The following is a 25814-nucleotide window of genomic DNA, read 5'->3' on the forward strand; positions in this document are numbered from 1 at the left end:
GACCCCAGCACTGGTGACACTCGGGGTGGGAGCATGAGGCACCAGGCCACTGCAAGTTCTCACCAAGGGAGGTGGAGGCTGTTCCCGGCCAGGGCTTCCAGAGGCCCCTGGGGGATGCGGAGGCCAGCGTTTTAGGGAAAGTTTAATGTAGTTCCCACATACATTTCATATGACAATCTTACAGAAATGTTCCAAAACACATGGGCGTTATCTGGTTGTACTCGTCACTAGCTGGCTAAGGCTTAAAGCAGAGACATGTGACTGGGTGTCTCGGGAGAGCCTCTGGTTCTTCCCTGGCCCAGGCTTGCTGGGCGCTGTGGGCCAGGGCTCTGGCGACCTAGAGGAGTGGGCGGCACAGCTGCAGAAGGGGGCCTTCTCTTAACCCTCTGACAGTGGGGCTCGGAGATTTCCTCTGAGGTCCTGAAGAGGCCCTGTGCCCAGAGGACCTCCTCCTCGGCCTCCCCAGGTAGGTGGTGCCAGCTGGCTCTTGGCCACACTCCAGGGTCAGGTGGGCACAGGCGTCCACTCCAGTGTGCTGCGTGCTTGTGAGACTGCCTATTCTGGGACCAGCCCCCAAGCTCCTCCACCAAGACCTGGCGAGGGTCCCCCTCTGGCTCTCACAGGGGCCCCTGGCCCTGGACAGTCCTGGGGGCAGTGATGCCTGCGGCTGGAGAGGGATGGCCAACAGCGGGAAGCAGTTTGTGCCTGGTGCCTGGTGACACTGAACCACGTGACAGACAGGGATTGGGGGCGGGCAGGGAACCCTGGGAACCCTCCCAGGTCCAGTGACCTTTTCCCAGATAGGCACTCTCCAGGCCTAGGCCAGACAGGGCCCCAACTCCTCAGTAACCCCTGACTCAGCCTGGAGGAACCTGGGGTGGGAAACAAGTGGGGTCCCTGCCCCCTACCTCAGAGGCCAGAACCACAGGTGAGGGACAGACGCCTCGACAGAGCTGTGCCTGCTCAACGCTCGAGAGCATCTTAACCTACGAAACCAAAACAAAGCCTTTGAAAATAAAAAGGAAAAAGATGTAAAATACACACCCCCCAGTCAGAAAGGGGAAATGGGCAATGAAGATAGTAGTTAACAGCACGTCCAACGGGCCCAGTGTCTACACTCGTGTGAGCAGCTCCCCAGGCTGGGCGGGGGTCCCAGGCCTGTAGTTGGAGACCCCCGGGCGGAGGCAGAAGGCCAAGGGCCAGCTGCTCCCCACAAGGGCGGGGCGCTGCAGCAGGGAGGGAAGGGTGTGGGCGGCGGCAAAGCCAGGGGCTCTGGCTGGACCCAGAGGCTGGCGACACGCAGGGTGAAGGAAGGAGGTCTCCAGTCCCAGTGAGAAGCTGTGACAAGTCTTAATGTGCCATTTCAATTCAAAGAAGGGGAGGGAGGAAATGTTCTTGTTTGTTTCGCTCATCAATATGATGAGGTCTCATGTCCCAAACCACATTCAGGCAGTTTCCGAGTCTGCTTTTGAACAGGACGCGCGGGTCCAGACTGTGGCCAGCCCAGCGGGGTGTGTGTTTCCCAGCCCCGCACCTGGAAGCTGCCTGTGGGGTGGGGGCGGGCGGGCGGGCGGACAGACGGACAAAGCAGCAGCCTGGTGTGCAGCCGGGCTCCCGGCCGCTATGTGCTCCCAGTCGTCTGCCCGTCCCCTTCGTCACCAGCACCTGCAGGGAAGCAGCAGCCCTGAGTCAGGATGGAGCCTGCACTTCCCAGGTCTTGCCAGCCCCGCCAGGAGCTCAGCACTGGGTCAAGGATGGCAGGCAGCCCCTTCTATCCCCTCAGGGCAGGGACCGCCCAGCTCACCGGCTGAGGTCGCCCCTGAAGGAGCCAGGACATCGTCATCGTCGCTGTCATCCTCCTCGTTGGATGGGGCTGCTCCAGGCTCCGGGGCGGGCATCTTGGCCTCCTGCTCCTGCTCCATGCGGCTGCGTAGGGCCAGGATGCGGTGGTGCAGGGCTGCATACAGCTGACCTGTGTCCTTGGAGCTGGCCTGGGAAGGCAGGGGTCTATGAGACCCCCCAGACTCCAGTCCTACCCTCTCCTGCCTTCTACAGAACGCAAGCGCCAAGTCCCAAGGCTCAGAGGTGACAATGCCACAAGGCCTTGTGGGGAGGCCACTAACTCTGGGCCTGCCAGCCTCTCCCTGAAAAGATGCCACCACCCCCAGGTGGCTGGGAGGGTCCCAGAGGTCAGGGTTGGACTGGACTGTGATACCACAACATAGGACAGAGGTGACCGCCCCACAGGGCTGTCAATCCTGAGTCAAAGCCCCTCAGCCATCCCCAGCAGCTTCTTTGGGTCAGGAAGGAGACAGGACCATGGCTGTTCCTGGAGGCCGGGACTGGTGGACACCGCCGTGCTCCTGTGTCCCAGGCAGCAACTGTGGCCTGTCCCCATCCCTACCGTCCTACCTGATTTGGGTGCCCAAGAGCCCCCGCACACAAATTAGGTAGGTGGCCGGCTCACCGAGATCAGGAAGACCTTCACGCCCTGGTCCTCGGTGTCCATGGCCGTGATGCGGATGCTCTTCTCACTGGCCTTGTCGATCTGCATCTGGGCCCATAGCTTGGTGTTGAGGATCAGTCGCAGGCTCCCCTGGGTCCGCATTACTGCAACCAACAAGGCCACTCAGCCCTGGCCCCCGCCCCGGCCACCTCCCAAACAGCCAGCTCCGAGAGCCAGTGCAGTCCAGAAGGAAAGTGACATCACCGGACAAAAGCTCATGATCCTCCCAGGACCCGCCCACAGAGCAGGACCCCTCCCCGAGGCCAGCCCTGGCACACCGCTGCCAGGTTGGGGCTCCTCCTCCTCAAACCCAGACCGCTGAAGGCCACAACTGCTGGTGGCCATACAGGCTGGTGCTGGCAATCAGGGGCCACAGGCCGCATGCAGCTTGTGGGAGGCTGTATTTGATCTATACAGGTGGGCACAGGATGGCAGTACCCTTGGAGAAGGAGTGATAAGACAGGAGCACAGGGTGGGCTGTGGGAGGCAGGGGCTGCCACTCGAGGTGTGTGTGCTTCCTGTGTGTATGTGACATCAGCCTCCGTGGAGTCTGTGCCCTCCCAAATGGCCTCCCTCGAGTGGACCAGCTCCACCCTCTGATTTTCTTGAGTAGGACTGCAGCTTAGCGTTTCCAAGGAGAGGGGACAGGAAGACCCAGGACAGCAGATTACAGAGAGAAATGGGACAGCCTTGCCTCTCTAGAAGACGTGACACCCACCCTGGCCCATCCTGTGGACTCAGCTAAGCCCCAACCTTCCTGCCGGCCACCTCTTCCCACTGGACCAGGCCTGAAGAGGGTAAAAAACTTGTCCCCCTGCCCTGGCCCAGCTAACAGATCTCCCCGAGCCCAGGTGCCCACCCCAGAGGCCTAGCGGGAGAAAGATGGGGGTGATTTTGCTTTCCCTGAAGCCGGGGAGGGCACTGCTGCCACGGGGCTACAGGCTAATGACCCCGGCAGAGGGGATGACCTAGGGGTTCAGGGCTCCATGCCCCCTCCTTTCACCCACGTTTGAACATTTCCATGAGAAAAAAGGAAAAACACAAGACGTCCACGGGGAACAAAAGAGCAGGCCCGGCCCGCAAGGACACCAGTCTGTTCTGACCAGGGCAGTGTTTCCGAGTCAAGGTGTCTGAACACCACCCTTGAAGAGGGCCACCTGAGTGTCTGCTGTGCCTGAAACCCACGTTTATGATAAAAGGATGATTCTGGTGCAGTGGCTCACACCTATAATTCCAGGGCTTTGGGAGGCCGGGGTGGGAGGACTGTTTGAGGCCAGGAGCTCAAGACCAGCCTGGGCAACATAGGGAGACCCCAAGACAAAAATAAAAAAAATTAGCCAGACATGGTGGTGTACATCTGTAGTCCCAGCTACTCAGGAGGCTGAGCCCAGGAATTTGAGGCCACTGCACTCCAGCCTGGGTGATGGAGTGAAACCACCTTTAGAAGAAAAAAAAAGACATGCCCACATTTGAAATGTGCACACACACAGGCTGATTTTCCTAAGTGGCTGTGTATGCAGGTACTCCAAGCTCAATGTCCACCAATAGGGAAAAGCCTATTGACTATCAGTGGAATATTAAAATAGAACTTTTTCATAAAACGATATTATTTTATTTTTATTTTTGAGATGGAGTTTTGATCTGTTACCCAGGCTGGAGTACAGTGGCGTGATCTCAGCTCACTGAAACCTCCACCTCCCAGGTTCAAGCAATTCTCCTGCCTCAGCCTCCTGAGTAGCTGGGATTACAGACGTGTGTCACCATGCCTGGCTAATTTTTGTATTTTTAGTAGAGACGGGGTTTCACCATGTCAGCCAGGCTGGTATTAAACTCCTGACTTCGGCTGATCCACCTGCCTCGGCCTCCAAAAGTGCTGGGATGACAGGCGTGAGCCACTGCAGTTTATCAAGAGATTAGACTTGAGGTTTGACTTCTTTTTCCTTTCTATCATAAACCTGCCACTTTTACTGTCAGAAAATCAGTCTAAAAACTTCCATAGACTTTTGTCTGTTGACACTAATAGGGTCGTAGACGAGCTGGCAGCTAGAGCCAGTGTGTGAGGTGGTGCTGAGGGCTGTGGGCAGGGAGTAGGTTGGGGGCAGCTCTCATGGGGGAACTGACTTTGCCCCTTGACACTCACAAGGGCCGGGTCAGGACCTCCCCCTTTATTCCCTTTGGAACTGCGCAGTCCCCAACCCTCCCCATGGGGACCCGGCCACAGCCCCTGCCCTCTGCAGCTCACCTAGTCGGGACTGTAGCGTGCCATCGTCGGTGGACGCCATGTCATTGAGTCTGAGCAGCCCCCGGCCTCTCTCCACCCAGGACTGTGAGGCCTTGTCGAAGACAAACAGCTTGCACTGCATCTGGAACATAGCGGCCACCGGTGAGCAGGGACCCGGCTGGTGTCCTGCTGTGGCCGCATCCCGGGTTGCCCTTTAGCCTGCGTGGCCTGCCAGGACCAGCCGATGGCCTGGGGACCACCTTAGTCAGATTTTTGTCCTGCCCTCAAGCTAGAACAGGCTTTATGGTGTAAAAGAGGTGTCTGAAATTACTAAGTGAGAAGCCTCTCTGCGCACTCTAGGACGGCTGCACCCACGTGGGGAAGCCGACACCCTCACACACTGCCGGTGGGGAGCGCATGGCCCACTGCTGTGGAAGAGAGTCTGGCGGCTCCTCAAAGCGCTCAACAAGGTATTACCACATGCCCGAGCAATTCCACTCCTCGGTATCTGCCCAAGAGAAATGAACATTTGCTCATGTTCACACACACTGAACACCGATCCGCACAGCAGCCTCATTCACAAAAGCCAAAGATGAGAAGCCAGGCAAGTCACAGCGAGGAAGGAACTGGCACACATGGCCTGTCCCCACAGTGCCTGTCACTCAGTCCTCAGAAAGAATGAGGCCCCGACCCCAGCCGCGGCGTGGATGAAGCTCTGGCTCGGTGAGAAGCCAGACACAAAAGGTGGCATAGTGTGTTGACGCCATTCATAAGAAATGTCTGGGAGGCTGAGGGAGGAGGAGTGACCAAGAGGGGGACAGTGCTCTTTCTGGGGCAATGGGACAGTGTTCTTTCTGGGGGCAAAAAATGGTCTACATTAGATTGGGTGAAAGTTGTCCAAATCCGTGAATATACTAGAAACCACGGAACTGCATGCTTTAAAAGGGCGGATTATACAGCATGTGTATTATATTTCAATACAGTGGTTTCGTATATATAAACAAAAAAAATATAGGCAGATATCCCTGCATGGCTTTCCACATATTTCCCAAGGCGATCTCTTCCAACATGAACATACTAAAACATGGTAAGTGGGAAAAAAGAACAGCGCTCTCAAAACCCCACAATACGCCACCTGGTTTACAGACACACACACTTGCTTGTGTGTCAAAGGAGAGGAAGCAGATGGATGCTGCCCACCAAAGCCACCCAACCTGGGTGATGTGGCCTCGGGAGGATGGGAAGGGGGGACGCCGATGGGTGTCAGTGGGATGGAAGCTCTGGCTGCACCTGATTTCTTCCCTACAAAGATACCACAGGATGCCAGGTGACAAATAATTAGTTGCCAGCCCTGGGTGAAAAAAGATGTTTGTTGTGACAGTCTCTGTCATTCCCTGAAGCATCAAGAATGTCTCTGCCCAGGCGCAGTGGCTAACGCTGTAATCCCAGCACTTTGGGAGGCCAAGGCAGGAGGATCACATGAGGTCGTCAGGAGTTTGAGACCAGCCTGGCCAACATGGTGAAACCGTCTCTACTAAAAATAAAAAATCAGCCATCCGTGGTGGTGCACACATGTAATCCCAGCTAAACAGCAGACTGAGGCATGGGAATCCACAACCCAGGAAGCAAAGGTTGTGGTGAGCTGAGATCGAACCACTGCACTCTAGCCTGGGCAACAGAGTAAGACCCTGTCTCCAAAAAAATTTAAAAAACCAAAACAAAGTATGTCTCAAATAGATACTCCTCCTCTGAAACCAAAGCCATGTAAGAAGCGTCCTAAGCCTAAGCTCTCCACAAGTGCCACCAACAAAGTCCCAGAGCATGGGGCCAGTGGCCCTGTCACCTCAGGGGGAGGCCTGTGTGCTCGAAGGATGTGGGCCCAACCGTTGGGGTTGGACCCCCAGGTGCATGAGGACCCAGGGCCACCGAGGAGGGGCTGGCCTCTCACCTGTAACACGTTGCTCTCCGCCTCCTCCCCGGTGATGACTTCCACTTTTTCCAACAAACACTTCCGCGCCGTTGCCTTGGTGTAGGCGGCTGCCGACTCAGCCAGAGACTCTGAAAAGTTATTGGCTAAACAAGACTGACTGATTATTTGGAGAGGGGAGAGCATAAGCTCACAGGAGATGAGAGGGCTGGTTCTGGTCTCAAGGACATCAGCTGCCCCTGGCAGGCCCGACCCAGCCACCCGAGTGGACCCTAGACACAGCCAGGGAACAGGGCCTCAGAAGCTGCAGGGAGACCGTCTGGGGGCCGCCAAGTGTGGCCCCAGACTCCTGTGTTCCTGCTGAGCAGAGGACAGGGAAATAGTGAGGGACTCCTCCACACCAGCTGCCTGCAGCTCCCTCCCCTCCCCACGACTGCAAGGCAACAACATGGGCCCTCGAGTTCTTTATCACAAACCCCTCTGTTCACTGCAAGGCAGGGCCCGGGAGGTCATGTCCCCACTTAGCAGCTGGTTCACGTGTGGTTGTTGCTGCTGTGGGAGTTGGGCCCCTTATCCCTCCGGGCTGGGAGTGTGGCTGGACCCAGTGTCCCCTCATCATCCCCCATGATGACCCACCATAAGCCCCGTGCAGTGGTGGCACAGTCACATACCCTTCTCGGGGGTGGCCTCTTGGGATGAGGACTCGGACCCCGACTCGGCAGCTGCATTTTCCCTACTGGCATCTGAACTGACCTCATTTAATTTTGGAAAGCTCTGCAGGGACACAAAGGCATATGAGGAAGAGGTGCTTGTGTGGTCCTTCAGGGGCAGCTCTGAGCACCTCTCTACCTGGCCCCCAACATCATGCTACCCCCAGGACTCCTGCCTGCTCCCAGTGACAGCCTGAACTGCCTAGGAGCTCTGTATGTGGCCCCTCAGGTGTCAACAAGAGGTGAGTGCCACCAGCTGACAGTCCCCTCAGGTCAAACTGGTCACTTGGTCTGGGTGAGGCAAGACTTTCGAGTATTTCATGAAATAGAAAAAGGGCAGCATGGCCATGAAGGAAGCGCAGACCCGAGACCGAGCTGGAGTGACCAGGCGGCTCAGGGCAGGCCAGCACGCAGTCACAGCGGAGCTGGGTGCCATTGGGAAGAACAATGAACACGTGTAAAGAGGTAAGCAAGCCATTCTAGAACCCTCTCCCAGGCTGGCTGGGCTCTTGGGAACGGAGATGGGCCTTTTGTGTACCCAAGGTCTTGGCTGAGGTTATGTTCTCAGGAGCAGGGAGGCCAGCAGCCCTGTCCAACTGGCACAGCCGGCCCCCTCCCACAGGACTTTTGTCAGTTGGCTTGGTGGAGAGGAAGCGTGGACCCCGACTGCCAGCAGGGCCCAGCAGCCTCCAGGGAAGCCCATCTTGGGATGAAGCTAGCCCAGGTCAGCAGGGAGAGCCTAGAAGAGCGAATGCTGGCTCCCGGGCAGCCAATGGCCCTGGCCAGTCTTCACATTGAGTCTGAGTGGGGTTTTCTCTCTCTCACTTGCCACTGACGGCATTCTTATCTCACACAGGACAACGAGGCAGCCCCACTCTTCATGTCCCCTCAACCTGGGGCTGGTGCCGAGAACCTCTGGTCCCCAAGAAGAGTCCCAACACAGCCACTCACCAAAACTCGCTCACTCATATTCTGGCCAAATACGAATTTGTTGCTGGAGGCGTCGGCACTATTGGTTGAGTTCTCTAAACTGAAAAGAAGACATACAGTGAGTGGGGGGGTGTCATGTGGGAATGTGGCCAGGCAAATGTGTGGGCACCCACACACGTGCACACGCTGGCATAGAGGGCACAGCGGAGAGGCGTTACCCACTGCAGACAGGTTGGCATGTCAGAGGCAGAAAGCCACACGCCTCCCTCTGCCATTGGAAACATGAACCCTTAGCTCACCCTAATGGAGGGGCCCCACAGCATGAGGGAAGCCACCCCCACCTGCTCTTTCCATCCATCTCCCAGGCAGGACACACTTTCTTCTGAGACACCTGGAGGGGCAGCCAGGCTGTGGGCAGCATCACCCCCAGCCATGTCAATCAAGGTCATGCTGAAGTCTTTGCCCCAGGTAAGGAGGGTAAGGAGGCACCTGAGTCGCCTTTGGCTCTATTCCACTCTGGGCATGAGGTCTGCATGACAGATGGCACCCCAAGAGCTGGGCTGAATCCTCCATGGGCCCCTGGACAACCCCACAGAACTCTAGTCCTGTTTCAGGCGTCCAGTGAACCCCTGGCCCAACCACAGTTGTGCCCAGAGTGGCAAACAAGAAAGAGGGGCCCGAGGGCAGCCGGATGCCAGGCCTGAGTCAGGTACTGGGCCCACAGACCCCTCTGCGGCAGAGACCCTTGCGGTCGCCTGCATCCCCACACCCGGCTGGCCATGGGGCGCGAGACACACACCTGGAACTGATATACTGGAGGAAATAGTTTGTTGCGGCTGGCGTGTCTGCACTGGGGTGTCCAGCATTCTCCATGTCGGCCTCGTCCGCGCTCTCATTGATCAGCTGGGAATGAGATGGAGTGCTGAGTACCCCAGGAGGGGCGGGGGCCTGGAGTGCCATGGCTCAGCATCTGCGTGCCCCTGAGCTGCACGGTGCTACTCAGAGGCGTGAACCCTCACCTGTACCCACCTGTGTGTGCACGCATGCATGTGCTGGGGGCCTCTAATCAACTCTACCACATTTTGTTTTAAGAGTTAAGATGGAAGAGACCAGCGCAGTGGCTCACGCCTGTAATCTCAGCACTTTGGGAGGCTGAGGCAGGCAGATCACCTGAGGCTGGGAGTTCAAGACCAGCCTGACCAGCATGGAAAAACTCCACCTCTACTAAAAATACAAAAAATTAGCCAGGCATGGTGGCTCATGCCTGTAATCCCAGCTACTTGGGAGGCTAAGGCAGGAGAATCATCTGAACCCGGGAGACAAAGGTTGCAGTGAGCCAAGACTGCACCATTGCACTCCAGCCTGGGCAACAAGAGCGAAACTCCATCTCGAAAAAAAATTTTAAACAGTTAAGATGGAAGAGAGCTCCCGAAGCTTCAAGGAGTCTTTTCTACCTTGTTATAAAACCACACCTAAGCTGGCCTCTCCGGCAATGCTTCTGCACCAAGAACACCGAGCATTTCAAAGCTGGGGTGTGGGGGTTTACTATGAATACCATGGAAGCAGCGTTTCTTGAGGGCTTCTTCCCTCCCAGCTGCTACGCTGAGTCTGTCAAATGCATGTTCTGCTTTAATCCTTCCAAGGCCCAGGAAGGGGATGTTAAGAGACCCTGTTTGACCAACAAGGAAGCAGAGGCTCAGAGAATTAAGAAACCACAGCTCTGGCTGGGCAGTGGCTCACGCCTATAATTCCAGAACTTTGGGAGGCTGAGGCAGGAGGTCAGGAATTCGAGACCAGTCTGGCCAACAAGAAGAAAGCCTGTCTCTACTAAAGATGCAAAAAATTAGCTGGGTATGGTGGCAGGTGCCTGTAATCCCAGCTACTCGGGAGGCGGAGCCAGGACAATCACTTGAACCCAGGAGGTAGAGGCTGCAGTGAGCAGAGATCATGCCACTGCATTCAAGCCTGGGCAACATAGCAAGACTCCATCTCCAAAAATAGAATCTATGGCTCACATACATTTGCCCTGGAAGGAGAGGCTGGGATTTGACTGAGACTGCAAAGCCCACACAATTTCTCCTGCAAGAAGCGGACCCCACCAATTTCTAAGCAGCTGTTGCCCCAGACTCCAGGCAGAGACTCCACGGGGCCTGAGTTCCATGGGCCAAACCCTTCCTGCCTCTTGCCCTTCCTTCCTCCTTAGAGGGAGAAGCCACTGAGGAACTCTATTTTGGCTTAAAGCCATGGCGACAGCAACACTGACTTTCCATGCTTCTCGGCTTGGGCTTCTGCTGGGCAGTACGCAACAGAGGGAAAGCAGAAAACACGAGCCGGTGCTTTCTGCCTGCTAGAGAGGTTTTCGTTTATTTCAGGGTCCTCCACGTTGATACTACTGACATACTGACATTGGGCCCAGATTATTCCTTGTGGTGTGGCTATCCTGGGCACTGCAAGGGGAGGAGTGGCATCTCTGGCCTCCAGGAGCACCTCCCACTTGTGACAACCACAAATCTCTAGATACAGCCATAGATACCGCCTCTCAGGCTTTGAAAGAAGCTTCTCGCCAGTGGAGCCGCTAGAGATTCCACAGAACATTCCATGTCTGTGGCTGGGAAAAGTGGCACTGGCTGGCCCTGGTCGTCCCGGATCACTGGGATGTGATCAGGGTCCAGGGTCACTGTTCCCGACCACTGTCAGCCTCTCCCCAGCCTACAATCTCCAGACTAGGCCCACATGCCTGGATGGCAGCCAGAAGGTGGCAGACACTTTGCTTCCTTTCAGGAAGACAGTGTCGTCACCCCATCCTGCCTCACTTAAAAAAAAAAAATAAGGTGACAGTTGTTAATGGGGGCAATTCTGCTCCACAGGGAATACTGGCAATGTCTGGGGATATCTGGTTGTCAGATGTCAGAAGCATTGGGTGAGCGGAGGCAGCTGACCACGCCACCCCACATCAGCACACGCACACCAGCAGCTGACCACGCCACCCCACACCGGCACACGCACACCAGCAGCTGACCACGCCACCCCACACCGGCACACGCGCATCAGCAGCTGACCACGCCACCCCACACCGGCACACGCGCACCAGCAGCTGACCACGCCACCCCACACCGGCACACGCGCACCAGCAGCTGACCACGCCACCCCACACCGGCACACGCGCACCAGCAGCTGACCACACCACCCCACACCGGCACACGCGCACCAGCAGCTGACCACGCCACCCCACATCGGCACACGCGCACCAGCAGCTGACCACGCCACCCCACACCGGCACACGCGCACCAGCAGCTGACCACGCCACCCCACACCGGCACACGCGCACCAGCAGCTGACCACGCCACCCCACACCGGCACACGCGCACCAGCAGCTGACCACGCCACCCCACACTGGCACACGCGCACCAGCAGCTGACTGTGCTTTGAGCCACAGGGCTGCCTCCCTAATACCTTCTTTGGCCCATGCTCCCTCCCCTGTTAAAAGGCAAATCTACTGACTTTCCTCTGTTTAACCTGGGGAAGGCCTAAAAGAGTCCATGCGGGGATTCAACAGCTCACACACCTTAACTCTGTCCCTCAAGTTCTGCCCAAACACAAAGGCCTGTTGCGTGGCGGGGTCTTTCTTCTCACAGGCTTCCTCTTCAGAGGCATTGCCGGACTCATTTTTCTGGGGCTCTTTCTCCTATCAAAAGTGAAAACAAAACAGTCATCAAAACCAGTGCTATACTTAGCCCAGACAGAAGCCCAGCAATCCCACCCCAGATCACAGACTCCACACGTCTCCTCTGCAGGTGCCTGCAGTCCCAGCTACTCAGGAGGCTGAGACAGGAGGACCTCCTGAGCCTAGGAGTTGCAGGGAGCTGAGATAGTACCACTGTACTCCAGCCCGGGTGACGGAGCAAGACCCTGTCTCCAAACAACGAAAAGAAAAGCCTTAGTGCCCGCAGAGGACGAAATGCCATGGATGCTCATCATTAGCTGAGGAACTAAATAATTTAGGCTATGACAGGAAGTAAAAAAGCTGTTACGGCCAAGAGGGACGTAGGCCTCTGATATACCCACAACATACAGATCAGAGAAGAGCAGCTTGTGGGACATGGAAGTGTGATTTCATTTCTATTAAAGCAAACCCAGTCCCAAGTGTGTGCGCGTGTGCGTTAAGGAATGCCCAGGAAAATAAGCCAGGAGAGAGAATTTAAACCACTGACAGAGGCTGCCCGGGGGCCTCTTAGCTGGATCGTGGCTTCCACTTGTTACATTCTGGGATTTCCATATTGTGTAAATATTGTCAACATGCAGACATGACTTTTGTAACTAAATATCCTGAGACCAAATGCATTTATCTTGAAATAATGGGATATGAAGTGGCTAAACTTGTATACGTCTGTCTTGTACCACATGATCAAAAAGGTGTTGTAGAAATTTCAAAAGAAATTTGCAAAGGCTTTTGGCAGATCTCTGGGGTCTCTGGGCATGTGCACAGTGGACATGAACGTGAGGCAGGGAGCATTGTCCTGGGAGGGGTTTGTGAAGGGACCTGACAACCGTGAACTTGGAGGCAAGAAAGGCTGCAGGCAGCTTCTGACCAGCTCAGCGTGTCCAGTGGGTAGGGAAGCCTGGAGTTACAATGCCAGGCCCAGAATCAGCGGATCACAGAGCTGAGGGTCCAGCTGTGAAGAAAGTGAGGAGTGTGAATGTTTTTCTACGGCGCTCCCAGAAGCTCCACTGTTGCTGGCTCCATGCTGCATCCCTGTGTCTGTGCAAGACTGAACGTGGCCTTTTAAAATTAAACAGAGTGTTTGGTGACCTGAGAGTCCTCAGGATGGGCTAATCCCCAGCCCCTCTCCAGCGAGGGGCAAGCTCTTGGTAGCTGGTGCCACCAGGTCAGCCTGTGTGCTCACTGTCAGGGACGAGTGAGGACATTGGGAGAGGGCAGGACGGGCTGGGTCACTTCTAGGTCCTTCAGAACTGTACACCTGATCTGCTTGAGAGACCCCGGCAGTCAAAGCTTCTGAGCCATAGTATGTGGTGGAAGTGATCACTACTTCTAATTCAGCAAACAGGTTTGAAGGAGGGCCTGGCGATATTTTAAAATTTAATTGTGGACAGCCATTTTCACTCTTTGAGCCAGAACATCTACTGGAGATGGGGGGTAACGCCGCAGGCCATGGACACGGATAGAGCGGAAGATAAACACACAGATCCATTCTGGCTTTTACACAGAAGACACCATGTGGCGGTGTCACCCTAACTCTGACTTCAAATCCATCTCTGCTAACTTCATCAATGGCCCTTATTTCACAGTGGGTTTGAAACACACAGCTTTTAGCCCACATAATCCAATCCATACCCTCACTTAAATGGAACTCTTTTTTTTTTTTTTTTTTGAGGCAGGGTCTGGCTCTGTCGCCTAGGCTGGAGTGCCTTGGCTCATGGCAGCCTCCACCTCCTGGGCTCAAGCAATCCTCCAGCCTCAGCCTCCTGAGTAGCTGGGACTACAGGTACATGCTACCAGGCCTGGCTAATTTGTGTATTTTTTGTAGAGACAGGGTCTTGCTATGTTGCCCAGGCTGGTTTTGAACTGGCCTCAGCAATCCACCTGCCTCGGCCTCCCAAGGTGCTGCGGTTGTAGGACTGAGCCACTGTGCGCAGCCTAAGTAAGCCATTTCTGAGATGACTTCCAAGGCAATCCCAACGGGAACCACACATACAGGAGTCTGAGAGGTGGTCTGGGTGTGGACACAGAGGGGAGACGTTCCTCGTGTAAAACGTTGCAAGACATCCATCAGCGACAGCCATTCCTCGGGCCCTAGTGACTCCCCGAAGTGCAGTGGTTCTGGTACTGCCTCAAGAATCAGTCCCTTGAGACATGTGGCAGTCAGCCTGGAGCAACAGGTCCTTCCAGCAGAACTTGCCTGGGAGACCCTCTTCTTCCGACTGACCCAGCAAGACCACCCTTGGGAATCTAGTTATTTGGTTTGTCAGGTACTGTTATTCACGGAGCCCACTGAGCAAATTCAGACAGTCTTACAACAGCTGGCTGGTGTTCCCAGGTGGAAACTGCTGGAACAGGTGACAGCCCTCAGACTCCACGGAGTGCTGGGAAGGTGGCCCTCCGGCTCCCAAGGGGCCCAGAACGCAGCGTTCCCAACCCAGGATCCACTGACCTCAAGTGCACACACCTCGTCGGCAGCTTCGGAAGGACTCCTCCGTGCAGGGTTGTCAGGGGATGCTGCTGGCACTGCCTCTGTGCAGTCAGCTGGGATGCTGACCCCATTGGTGCCACTGCTGGGGACTAAGAGAGGGAAGGAGAGTGCGGAATCACAGGTGCTTGGCGGCCCTCCCACCCCTACTCATGTAGCTGAGGGGCTGGGCCCTGTGTAGTTTAGGGCCCTCCCACAGTGAAGCCCACAGCACACATGTCCTCTTTAAGGAAGGACCTGGTATCTCTACAAAGAGCCAAAATTCTTGGATTAAAGAAACAAGAAAACAAACAAAGAAGAGAAACCTGCCGGGCACAGTGGCTTATGCCTGTGGTCCCAGGGCTTTGGGAGGCTGACGTGGGAAGACTGCTTGGGACCAGGAGTTTCAGACCAGCCTAGGCAACACAGCAAGTCCCCATTTCTAAAATAAAACAAGATAAAACGAATGAGCTGGGTGTGGTGGTGCACACTTGTTGTCCCAGCTAGTCGGGAGGCTGAGAGGTGAGAGGATCACCTGAGGCCAGGAGTTCCAGGCTGCAGTGAGCTATGACTGCACCACTGCACTCCAGCCTGGATGACAAAGCAAGACCCCATCTCTAAAAAAAAATTAAAAGAAATTAAGAAAAAAGATGACCTTGCAAATTTTTAAAGAGAAACTGTGAAGACTGAGGCTGAAGTTCTACCTGCAAACACACAGGGATAATCTCATCCCCAGGAGCTGGCCTGCTTTTATGAAGGCAGTGAATGAACAAAGCACATTTCACCCACACAGTTGCAATCGGCCTAGAGCTGTGAGGAAGCTGTGGAACCGCCTCTCACTCCTCCGTCGTCAGGGCTCAGGAGGCTTGGGGCTGGAGGCAGCTGGGGGGTGATTTAAAGGATCATCTTCCCTGTCTCTTTGTATTTCTTATGCATGCAGCAGTCACCTCTGTCAAGATACCGCTGTCCTGGGTGCGACTTTAGGAATGCTCTACCCTCCCATCTGAGCCTGGGTGCCAGGGCTGCCGTTTCTTACCCGTCTGGGACAGCGCCTTTGGCTGCGGGGCCTGTAACACTGCCGGACGAAGCACGCTCCGCTGCTGTTCCTTGGGCTTCTGGCTTGGCAGACCTGGGAACAGAGGTAGGCTTCCCAGTGCCTGCAGGCCCTGCCTACTCCCAGGCACTTCGGAGACTGATCCCTGGCAACCTATTCCACACAGACTAGACTTCGCAGGGAAGCACTTTTTAAAAAAAAAACAACTTGAGGTTTTGTTCTTTTTTTATAACCAGACAGGCAGATCTGGCCGTTGTTACTTTCATATGTGATTAAATGAAATTCCCAGAAACCGATCATGTCTGTGAATTAATCCAGTTAGCACAGTAACATGACGGGGGGTCAAGGGACACCTGTTCTCTGAGAGTGGGCCTCAACAGTCAAGTGGAGACAGCGAGAGGGGAGCAGTGAATTCACAGGCGGCTCCCCAGAGGCTCAGGACTCGGTGTGGGGTCACGTACAGGCACGTTTTGCACCTGTTTTTCAAAACAGTCATGCTGAGGAAGTCCCTTTGCCAAACGGATGGGACAAGGACGAGGGAACGTGTCTGCCCTGTGCAGCATCCCTGGCAGCCTCACTGGCAGTGCACCGCTGGAGTGCAGCTGGCCTAACTGGGGTGAACCCGTGGTATGTGGGTTCAGCACAGACAGGCTGAACCAAGTGCGCTACTGCTGGGCATGGAGCCCGTCCAATGCACCCCAAGCCTAGCCTGCTCCCATGCTGCCACCGCCCACTCTTCTAAGCAGGGTTCACAGTCAGGGGTCCCAACCTCCCTGCTCAGATAGCCACTCTTTAAAGGAGCTTTCCAGGGCTCATGGGTCAGGTCACAAACGACCTTTCTAGAAAACAGGCTGAGCCCGAAGTGTCCTAGTGTGGCTGAGCAGAGGTCTGAAGAGCGTCAGAAAGCCAACCCCCCTGCCTCAGGGAGGTAGGTGACCTACCTGCGCTGGGGGCCTGGCCGTGGATCAGCGTAGGCGGCTTCAACCGGAAGCCACTGCTCCTTTCCTCTAAAAGCAAGATAAAATATCAACAGTAGGCTGTCTGGGCGGGGGCTGGGCCTAGGGGGCAAGGGCAGGAGAGGACTATGGTCTTGGTCTCAGTGACCTCAGGCCTGGAGAACCCAGGAAAACATCTCCAATTTACAATAGAAGTCCTGCCTGACCAGCAGGCCTGGAAGGCACCTGGAGAAGGGGAGAGGAAGGGGAGGAAGGAATGACTGTTCTTAGGGCCAGCTGCTGACCATGGGGGCGGGCAGGGCATCAGCCGCCCTCCCAGCTGCAATCTGCTGTGGGCTCAGGAGGTGATCTGCACAGTGACCCTGAACCTGGCGCTGAGACTGTCAGGGAACCATAGAACTCAGATGCCCAGCCCCTGCTTCCCTTTGCTAGAAGATTTGCCCATCAGAGGATACATCTGTGGCCAGGAAGAACCTCGGCACCACTACAGATGCCTGGGAAGTGGGACAGGATTTGTGATGAAAAGGTCAGAGGTGGCGGACGGTGAGCCTGCCTCCCTTCCAGATGTGCCTGCAGAGCTTCCCGTCTCAATGAGGGAGCATTCCTGGCCACCGTGGAAGAGGCTGGCTCCCCCAGGCCAGTCTGGCCTGACAAATTCACAAAGCTAGAGGGGAAAGGTGAACACTCAAGGGCTCCCAGGATGGCTCGAGTGCCTGGCCTCTCTCAGCCACCTGTCCACAAGGACCCCCTCATCTGAGTCTTGGCCACTGTGCCCATATGGGGAGTGAAGACAGTGGTCTAATCTGATCCACAACAGGAAGGATTGTCATAAAAGGGCTGTGACTCAGATAGGCAAGTCTGTTCCTGGGCAAGGCACAGAGATTATGGCATTATGGTTCCTGCAGGTGGCCCTGCGTTCCTGCTAAGCTTTACCCCTTGTCAGGCCACAGGACACAAGATCAATATACAAAAATCAATTGTGTTTCTAACACTAGCAGTGAACAAGCCAAAAACAAAATTAAGAAAATAATTCCATTTATTGGGCCGGGCATGGTGGCTCACGCCTGTAATCCCAGCACTTTGGGAGGCTAAGGCAGGTGGATCACGAGGTCAAGAGATCGAGACCATCCTGGTCAACATGGTGAAACCCCGTCTCTACTAAAATTACAAAAAATTAGCCGGGCATGGTGGCACGTGCCTGTAATCCCAGCTACTCGAGAGGCTGAGGCAGGAGAATTGACTGAACCCAGGAGGCGGAGGTTGTGGTGAGCCGAGATCACGCCATTGCACTCCAGTCTGGGTAACAAGAATGAAACTCCGTCTCAAGAAAAAAAAAAAAAAAAGAAAATAATTCCATTAACAATAGCACCACAAGGAATAAAATATTTGGGAATACGTTTCACAAATTGAAAGTATAAAACATTGTTAGCACCAGGTGCAGTGGCTCATGCCTTTAATCCCAGTGCTCTGGGAGGCTGAGGCAGGAGGACTGCTTAAGCCCAAGAGTTTGAGATCACCCTGGGCAACAGAGCAAGACCCCAACTCTACAAAAAATTAAAAAGTTAGCCAGGTGTGGTGGTGCATGCCTGCAGTCCCAGCTACTCAGGAGGCTGAGGTGGGAAGATCCCTTGAGCCAGGGAGCTTGAGGTAGCAGTGAGCTATGATTGTACCACTGCATTCCAGCCTGGGTGACAGAGCAAGGCCTTGTTTCATACAAAACAAAACTAAAACATTGTTGGAAGAAATTAAAGAAAAAACAATACAAAGACACCCCCAAAGGTCACATGCTGATTCCATTTTTGTGAAATGCCCAGACTAGGCAGAAAGCAGCTGAGCGGTGACCAGGGCTCAGGGAGGGGATGGGGCAGGCTGCAAGTAGCAGGGGTGGGGTTTGTTTCCGGCATGATGGAAATGTCGTAAAGTTAATTACGTGATGGTCACATAACTCTGCGGATGTGTTAGGAACCATTCAGATGTGTATTAAAATGATGACAAAACCCAAAACGCCTTGTCAACCCAAATTTTCAGACTCAGAATCAAATCAAGATTTAGCAGGTCAAGGAAGGGCCCTCTCCTGCTGTGCCTGGGCAGCAAGAGGACTGCAGCAACCCTTCTTATTGTAAGAGTTGTATGAAGGAGTCAAGCCCCCGGGCACCCGGCAGCCTGTGTTAGCACAGCTGATGCCTCTGCTTTAATAGACAGTCATAGAAAACAAACTCAGGAGAGCCAGATCCTGCAGGATGCGGGGGTGAGCTGCCAGATGTTTCTTTTCCAAGGGCAACAATCAATTACATTTCCAAAGCACAGCGCTATGCGGGAGAAGACCGGCAATTTAGATAGGTTTTAAAAGGTCACATTCACAATTCAGGTAACTTTTAGCAAGCCCTTCAAGCTGGCTCTCGACGCTGATATTTTGGCCACAGACTGACTGCCCTTCCACGCTCTGCTCCATGCAGAGCCCGAGCTAATGCTGAGGGGAGCCTGGGGGCTGGCCCAGACTGCCAGGCGCAAGCCAGAGCCTTGGATAATCCCTGCCACTAACCTGCCACTAGTGCTGGGCCTGGAGCCTGGCCCTCTCCAGAGCTGCAGACAGATAAGCGTGCTCCAGGGGCAGCCCAACTCTGGAGGGCCCTGTCACAGGCCCTGCTCCATGAAAACAAGGGTGGTCTTTTCTCATTCCTTCCAGAAAGAAACTCTCTTCTGCAACACAGGTTGCAACACAAGTTGCTGAATCATGGCCAGAGCCCAACATCCGCCACATACCCAAAGGGTGTTGGCCTGTAGAGGATGCTGCACCAGTCTCTGAGGGACACGCATCACTCCAGGAGAAGGAGGTTCCCCCTCCTGTCGGCAGGCTTTGCCCTCCTGGGAAGCCGGCAGGTGCCCTTTCTGAGGGTGCTTTCACCTGCCTCAGAGAGCCCCAACTGATGTCTGCAGGAAGCCTGCTTGCCCCTCAGGGAGCCCTGATTTAACCTGGGAAGGGATCGCAACAAAACCATGTGCATCAGAGGTTGAGATGGCAGCCTGGCTGGAGCTGGGGTCTGCACGGATGGTACTGGTGCAGAGTGGGGAGGAGGCCCAGCCATGCGGAGGGCAAGGAGGGATGCCCAATGCACGGAGGCCATTCCAGTGAATGCCACTCATCTTCAGCTCTGCCCGCAGAGGGCTGGGAGCAGGGCTACACCTGAGGCAGCGAGACTGCGGTGCACATCGAACACTCAGACCTTGGTTTCGAAAGACCGTGCTCCATGAAGAAACCAGCGTCCCCTTGAGAATGCAGACTCCAGGGCTTCGATGAGAAAAGCAGCTCAGCCAGAAGGCTCTTGTTGTGACAAAGCAAAGGAAGTGCTCAACAGAACAATGGGGACCTGCCTGACCAGGCTTCCACTGGCCGAATCTGGGACAATCTGAACATTAAATCAAAACAGGTAACCACAGATGGTCACCCAATGACAGGAGCTTTTCCACCCATGCTGACATAATCAATCAAGGAACAAACGTGGGGAGAAGGGCAAGCTCCTCCTTCCAGTGAATGCCACTAATCGACAAGGAAGGGATGGTGCTCAGAAAATCCCACAGGTGGTGCACGCCTGTAATCCCAGCTACTTGGGGGGCTGAGGCACGAGAATTGCTTGATAACTCGGGGGGGGAGGGTGCAGTGAACCAAGGTTGTGCCATTGCACTCCAGCCTGGGCAACAGAGCGAGACTCTGTCTCAAGGGGGGGAAAAAAAGAGGAAGAGAATCCCATGGGGCAGTTGTGAGCAGGAAATGTCACTCGGAAGACAGGACTGGGCATAAGCGCTGGAGGGCAGGAGTGCGATGAGGTACTCGAGGTCCCGGAGTCTCTCTCAGAAACCACCTAGCACGAAGGGGAAAGGAACTTCGCAGTGGTGAAACCTGGCAGACGTCACCTGATCGAGGACCACGGCTACCCCACCAGTAAGGGGACCAGTGAGTACTGTGTGTCGCTTCTGCGATGTGTGCGTTGCTTCTGTGGCGTTCTCATCCAATATGCCACACCTGGGTCTCATCTCCAAGACACACTGCACAGGCCCCAACTGAGAGACTTGTACCAAACAGCTGACTTGTAACCCTCACGGTCTAAAAGTCAAGGGAAGCCTGAGAACCCGTTCCCGATGAAAGTGGAGTTATGTAAGGTGTGACTGGGTCCAATTCCTTCTTTCTAATGGACTCGTGGGGCTGACTGGAGAAAGCTAAATGGGATCTCCAGATAAAAGGGACAGAAAACGCTTTATAATTCTTCTGTAAGTGTTAAAGCATTTCAAAATTAAAGCTAAACAACCGAAGGCCGGCAGGGGCAAGGATGTGAGGTTTGCTTTGCAGAACTGATGTGAGGCTAACACGACTGCCTCCCATGCATAAGGGCACTGGGGCTTCAAACCATGGCCCTGTTGGGGCCTGTGAAACAGCTGCCCTGCTCCTGAGGCTGGAGGGGAAAGGTCTGTGGGGAGAGAGACAGGAGGGAGGCCGTCGCTCACAAACCACAGAAGTGATCATGAGATTTGAACAGAGCTAAACAGCACAAATGGGTCCAGACACATGGCTTTAGTAACTGATCACCTAAGCAGAACCTGCCTCACCGCGGTAGGCTCTGCCCCCCATCCAGACCACCACCTGCTAACGACACCCCAGGAATAACCAAGATCGTGCCCTTCCTGAGGACCCTGAAACTGCAAGCCCCTCTGCGGGGTGAGACCAGGCGGTGGCTCAAAACAGTTTGTTAAGAGTCAAAATGACTGTTTGAAACGGGGCGATCAACTCAATGCTGAGAGTTATAAAAACCCGCCTCTTCCCTGACACGGACATCGCGCCAGCAGCTAACTTATCTCACAATGCTTTTGAAGTCGGCAATGAATTTATATAAGGTAGGTTGGGTTACAGAAGTCAGGTTGTTAAACTTGCTCGTTAAATCTTTTATGAGGAATTTCAGCCACGTGGGAGAAACTTTCAGGAAACCTTGGAGTTGGTTCTCCAGTAAAGGCCAAAAAGGTGGGCTCCATATTCTTCAGGAAGGGGGAGCAGCTTTCCTTAAAGTTTTAAAGCTGTGATTAAACATATTTATCTGGCTAGATCTAAGCAATGCTAATTAATGTGAGAATTTAATACACAGAGAAGGGGGCTGGAAAATCACTTCACAGGTGTTACCTTTGGGATGGCAGGGTGAGTGGGGAAGGGCAGGGATTCTTTTTACTTGCTGTATTTCTGACTGACGTTAAAAAAAAAATTATGGGCCAGGTGTGGTGGCTCATGCCTATAATCCCAGCACTTCGGGAGGCAGAGGTGGGCAGATCACCTGAGGTCAGGAGTTCAAGACCAGCCTGGCCAACAAGTGAAACCCCGCCTCTACTAAAAAATACAAAATGACCCTGGTGTTGTGGTGTCCGACTGTAATCCCAGCTACTGGGGAGGCTGAGGCAGGAGAATCCCTTGAACCTAGGAGGCGGGCGGAGGTTGCAGTGAGCTGAATCACACCACTGCACTCCAGTCTGGGCAAAAAGAGTGAAACTCCATCTCAAAAAAAAAACCAAAACAAATAACACCCCCTCCATTATGAATGCACTACTTGTACAAAATTTTGAAAAATGAGTAATACATTACCTCACAGGTTGTTTTTAAAGGACCTAAAGCTCCATGCAAGCAGACCCTGCTTGCAGAAACAGAAACTTAAGGGGTTCTGAAGCCTCATCTCAGGCAAGATCCCCAAACTATGAGCTGAAGAACTGGGGGAAAAAATTTAACAGCTGAAAAAGAACTGACTTTAAATGCCCAGTGAAATCTGATTTTCCAACACCAATGCTTTTCCTCCCAGGAGAACCCCCAGGCTGGGCGGGAAGGCAGAGGGGCGGGGGCTCACCTGGCTCTGAGTCGGAATTGCCTGCAGATGGCTCGCAGAAGCTTGATGGCATAATAACATTGTTTTTTGATACTGTCAGCAAGGAGGTGCAGGCGGGGGAGGGAACAGGAGGAAAAATAGCATGAGTGGGTGGGGTAGATCCACAGAGATCACCTCTTCCACCTAAGGGGTGGATCTCATGTCCCAGGAGGGGAGACAGGACAGCAAGCAAACTGGGCATTCACTCTTTCCCCCAGAAAAGCAAACCCCAAGACTCTGCAGCACTATCAGGGTCTCCAGCCCAACGGCCTTCATCTGTCTGATGACAAGTCAACTCTGGTCTACTGGGGATAGATACCCCCTTGTCCCTACAATGCTGCGGGGGCAGTGCAGGGCAGGGAGGTGCTGGATGCTCCAGGCCACGTGGGAGCCCTGACTCCTCACCTGTCGAGGCTTGCCCATGGGGTTCCCCTCCCTCACCTAAGATCTTACTTCACTGGGGCAACTGCTTCCCAGGGTGTGGGCTGGCCAACAGGTTTCCACAAATGAGGTGGAATTCGGAGGTGAAGAACTCACTCTATGCAGAGTGGAACCAAAGACATCACTATCCAAATGACTGGTGCCCTCATACCTCCAGTTACCCTGAAGATCAAGAGCTGAGTGTCTCCTGGGGGCCGCCGTACTGGAAGGGAGGTGATTCAGGCGGGCCAGGGGACAAGAATGATTGGCAGCCCCTCGCCTCTTTAGCCTACATTCACAGCCCAACACCCCCTCTTCTCCACACTGGTTTTTGGCGCAGCAAGTGTGGTTCAGCAGTGGGCAGTGATGGGGAAGGAATAAATCAACAAGCAGGTGAAGCTCCCTCATTCCACAGAATACTCGTCCAAGGGTGCAGAGATCCTTAAATAAAGGACGTCGACTGGAGCCTGGACTGCAGGCCATCCCGCAGTTCAGCAATACCCGGTCAGCAGGTAAGTCTAACAGCACAGGAGAACCTAACGGAGCCGTGCAAAAGGACGTGGCCACGTCCAAAATCAACACTACCGGAAAGGGGTAGGAAAGTGTGTGTGCGGAGGGGTGACTTCGGAAGAATACTGGCTCCTAGGCTATGTGTTCCTATTAACACATGCATGACTTCAGTAAGCAGAAACAACTTGACATCCTGAAGGTTCGTAACTATAAATGATTTACATGGAAAGGATTTCAGTTGGGTAACTGGAGAACTTCTCTAAACCCTCACGTCTCTCCATGTTGGTGCTACAGACTGCTAAGAAAGGTCACCAGACAATGCCTGTGGTGGCGTTTACCCTCAGATCTTCAGGGGTGTTCCCATGGCAGGAGGTCGGGCTCTGAGTGTCCGGCTAAGTAGCAGTGATGGCATTGTCTGACCCCTGAACCTCTCTCTTGTACCAGCCTGTGTATGAGTCCACACTCCAACCTCCATGCCTGTGCTCAGACCAGACCTCACGTCCAGGGCCTCCAAGCCCTTTAGCCTGCCCTGTTCCACAGTCTTGAGCCGGGCCCACCCTTCCAGGCCCCCGAAAACTCCTGTCTTCTGGGAGTTCACAGCATCGCACGTGGGCCTCTGCTGGGGCCTCCTGGCTTGCTGGTTACCGTGTGTGTGCATATGCATGTGCATGTCTGGGCGACTGCACTGGACTGCCTGTGCTGGGCATGCCGCTGAAGGGTCAGAACACCCCACTCCTACACCCCCTGGGCACTCAGCAGTCAACCCCTTTCCTCCATTTCAGAGGGATGATCTCTTTGGTCTTCCTCAGGCCACACTTCTCACCCTGCCATCAGTGTTGCTGATTCTAGACAGCGACACCTGGTGCTGCACTCTGGCAAGCTCTCACCTCACTGACCCAGCCCAAGCCTCAGATCGACTCTAACTGGAGCCAGGCAGGTAGGACACAGCGGAGGACGCGTGGTGCTGAGGGAAACGTGGCTGTAAGCAGAAACACTTCAACCATTTGGTAAGTTTGCATATTTTACCTGACTGTGAGGGTGGGAACTGGGTTAAAGAGGACGTTCTTTCTCGCTTGACAGGAGGGCAGTAATTTCCATCTTCTCGATCAGAATCTACGGAAAATGATGAGAAGAGCAGGAGAAAAATCAGGTTGCTTCCGTTTTTACAACAACCGAAGATGGTCAAAGGTGTTAGAGAGCTCCTTACCTTCTCCACCTTCAGGACTGGAGCCGCCAGCTGACCTCTGAAACAAGGAGCACACAGCCGGGGTCAGAGGGCATTAAGCTCATGGCAACCGTGCAACTCTTGGCTCCGTAAAAAACATCCCAACATGCACCGCGGGCAGCTAACTCCCGGAGCCCAGGACCTGAATCTGAGCCAGGATTTCAGCCTGAAGCTCAAAAATCCCCTGACGAACCTCTGACCTGGCTTCGCTAACGCATGCCAAGGAATCCTCTCTGGCTAGGAAAGCACCCGCAGCACCCGGATCAGTTTCTTGTTTCTCCACAGGTTACGCTAACTAGCCCGCCACCCCCAAACTCAAACAGAGCTGAACCTCCTCTAAACCCCGTTAATCTTGCAAAGAGCTGAAAAGCAACCCGCTCCACCCTTGAGGGCAGCGGAATTGTGTAAAACGGTCTCATCACACTGGATAGAGTGGTTTCCCTTCCTTGCCCTGGAACATTCTACCGAGCACATCCCTGTCTCAAGGTGGGCTCTTATTCCCAGAGCAAGCGAGAGCTTGGATGTTTTGGACCAAAGCCCGCTCGTGAAGCGTTTAAAACAGAACCATCAGAGACAAAGGCAAGTCACAGGCTGAGGGGAGGGGCCTGAAGAACTCCCTATTCCACAACCTTCAGCTTCAGACTGTGAACAACTAGCAACCAAGACTTAAAATGGGTTTGTGACCAGCCTGACCAACATGGTGAAACCCTGTCTACTAAAAAGACAAAAAAAAAGTAGCTGGGGGTGGTGGTGCACGCCTGTAGTCCCAGCTGCAGGCTTAGGCTCAAGAATCATATGAACCCAGGAGGCAGAGATTGCAGTGAGCTGACATCATGCCACTGCACTCCAGCCTGAGTGAAACTCTGTCTAAAAATAAAAAAAAATAAAATGAAAAACCACATCACTTAAAATGGGCTTGCAGTGAGGCTGAGGCAGAAGGATTTCTTGAGCCCAGGAGTTTGAGACCAGCCTGGGAAACAAGGGAGACTCTGTATTTACAAAAAAACCAACCATACAAAAATCAGCTGGGCATGGGAGTGAACGTTTGTAGTCACAGCTCCCCGGGAGGCGGAAGCAGGAAGATCACTTGAGCCCGGGAGTCTGAGACTGCAATGAGCTACGATCGTGCCGCTGCACTCCAGCCTGAAGGACGCATCTCATCTCAAACAAACAAAACCCAAATTTAAAATGAGTAGTGTTGACCCTCTCCCCCAACACAACCCCTCATTTATGTCCCGTCTCAGAATTTGGCTGCCAGAAGCACAGTGACGAGTGA

At 54.2% G+C, this 25814-nt stretch overlaps 1 protein-coding gene across 50 annotated transcripts in view; it reads right to left on the reverse strand.

Annotated features, from left to right (window-relative positions):
- Positions 1-129: 129 nt before the first annotated feature.
- Positions 130-25814, reverse strand: part of RANBP3 (RAN binding protein 3) — a 60568-nt gene continuing 34883 nt past the window's right edge. For 12 of the 50 annotated variants that reach the window (XM_035286836.3, XM_035286851.3, XM_035286833.3 and 9 more), the window contains 15 exons: positions 24521-24557; positions 24340-24426; positions 22366-22437; positions 16475-16540; positions 15516-15608; positions 14465-14592; positions 11860-11979; positions 9094-9197; positions 8316-8394; positions 7326-7428; positions 6676-6800; positions 4749-4869; positions 2468-2610; positions 1805-1991; positions 130-1665 (listed from right to left, as the gene is read on the reverse strand). In XM_035286836.3, the coding sequence (XP_035142727.2) occupies positions 1622-1665; positions 1805-1991; positions 2468-2610; positions 4749-4869; positions 6676-6800; positions 7326-7428; positions 8316-8394; positions 9094-9197; positions 11860-11979; positions 14465-14592; positions 15516-15608; positions 16475-16540; positions 22366-22437; positions 24340-24426; positions 24521-24557 (1509 nt within the window). In that variant the 3' untranslated portion in view covers positions 130-1621. The remainder of the gene's footprint in view (positions 1666-1804; positions 1992-2467; positions 2611-4748; positions 4870-6675; positions 6801-7325; positions 7429-8315; positions 8395-9093; positions 9198-11859; positions 11980-14464; positions 14593-15515; positions 15609-16474; positions 16541-22365; positions 22438-24339; positions 24427-24520; positions 24558-25814) is intronic. The other 38 variants (XM_078360313.1, XM_035286867.3, XM_035286846.3 and 35 more) reach the window with 7 other exon arrangements.

This window comes from Callithrix jacchus, chromosome 22, assembly GCF_049354715.1.
Source record: "Callithrix jacchus isolate 240 chromosome 22, calJac240_pri, whole genome shotgun sequence".
Taxonomy (NCBI): Eukaryota; Metazoa; Chordata; class Mammalia; order Primates; family Cebidae; genus Callithrix; species Callithrix jacchus.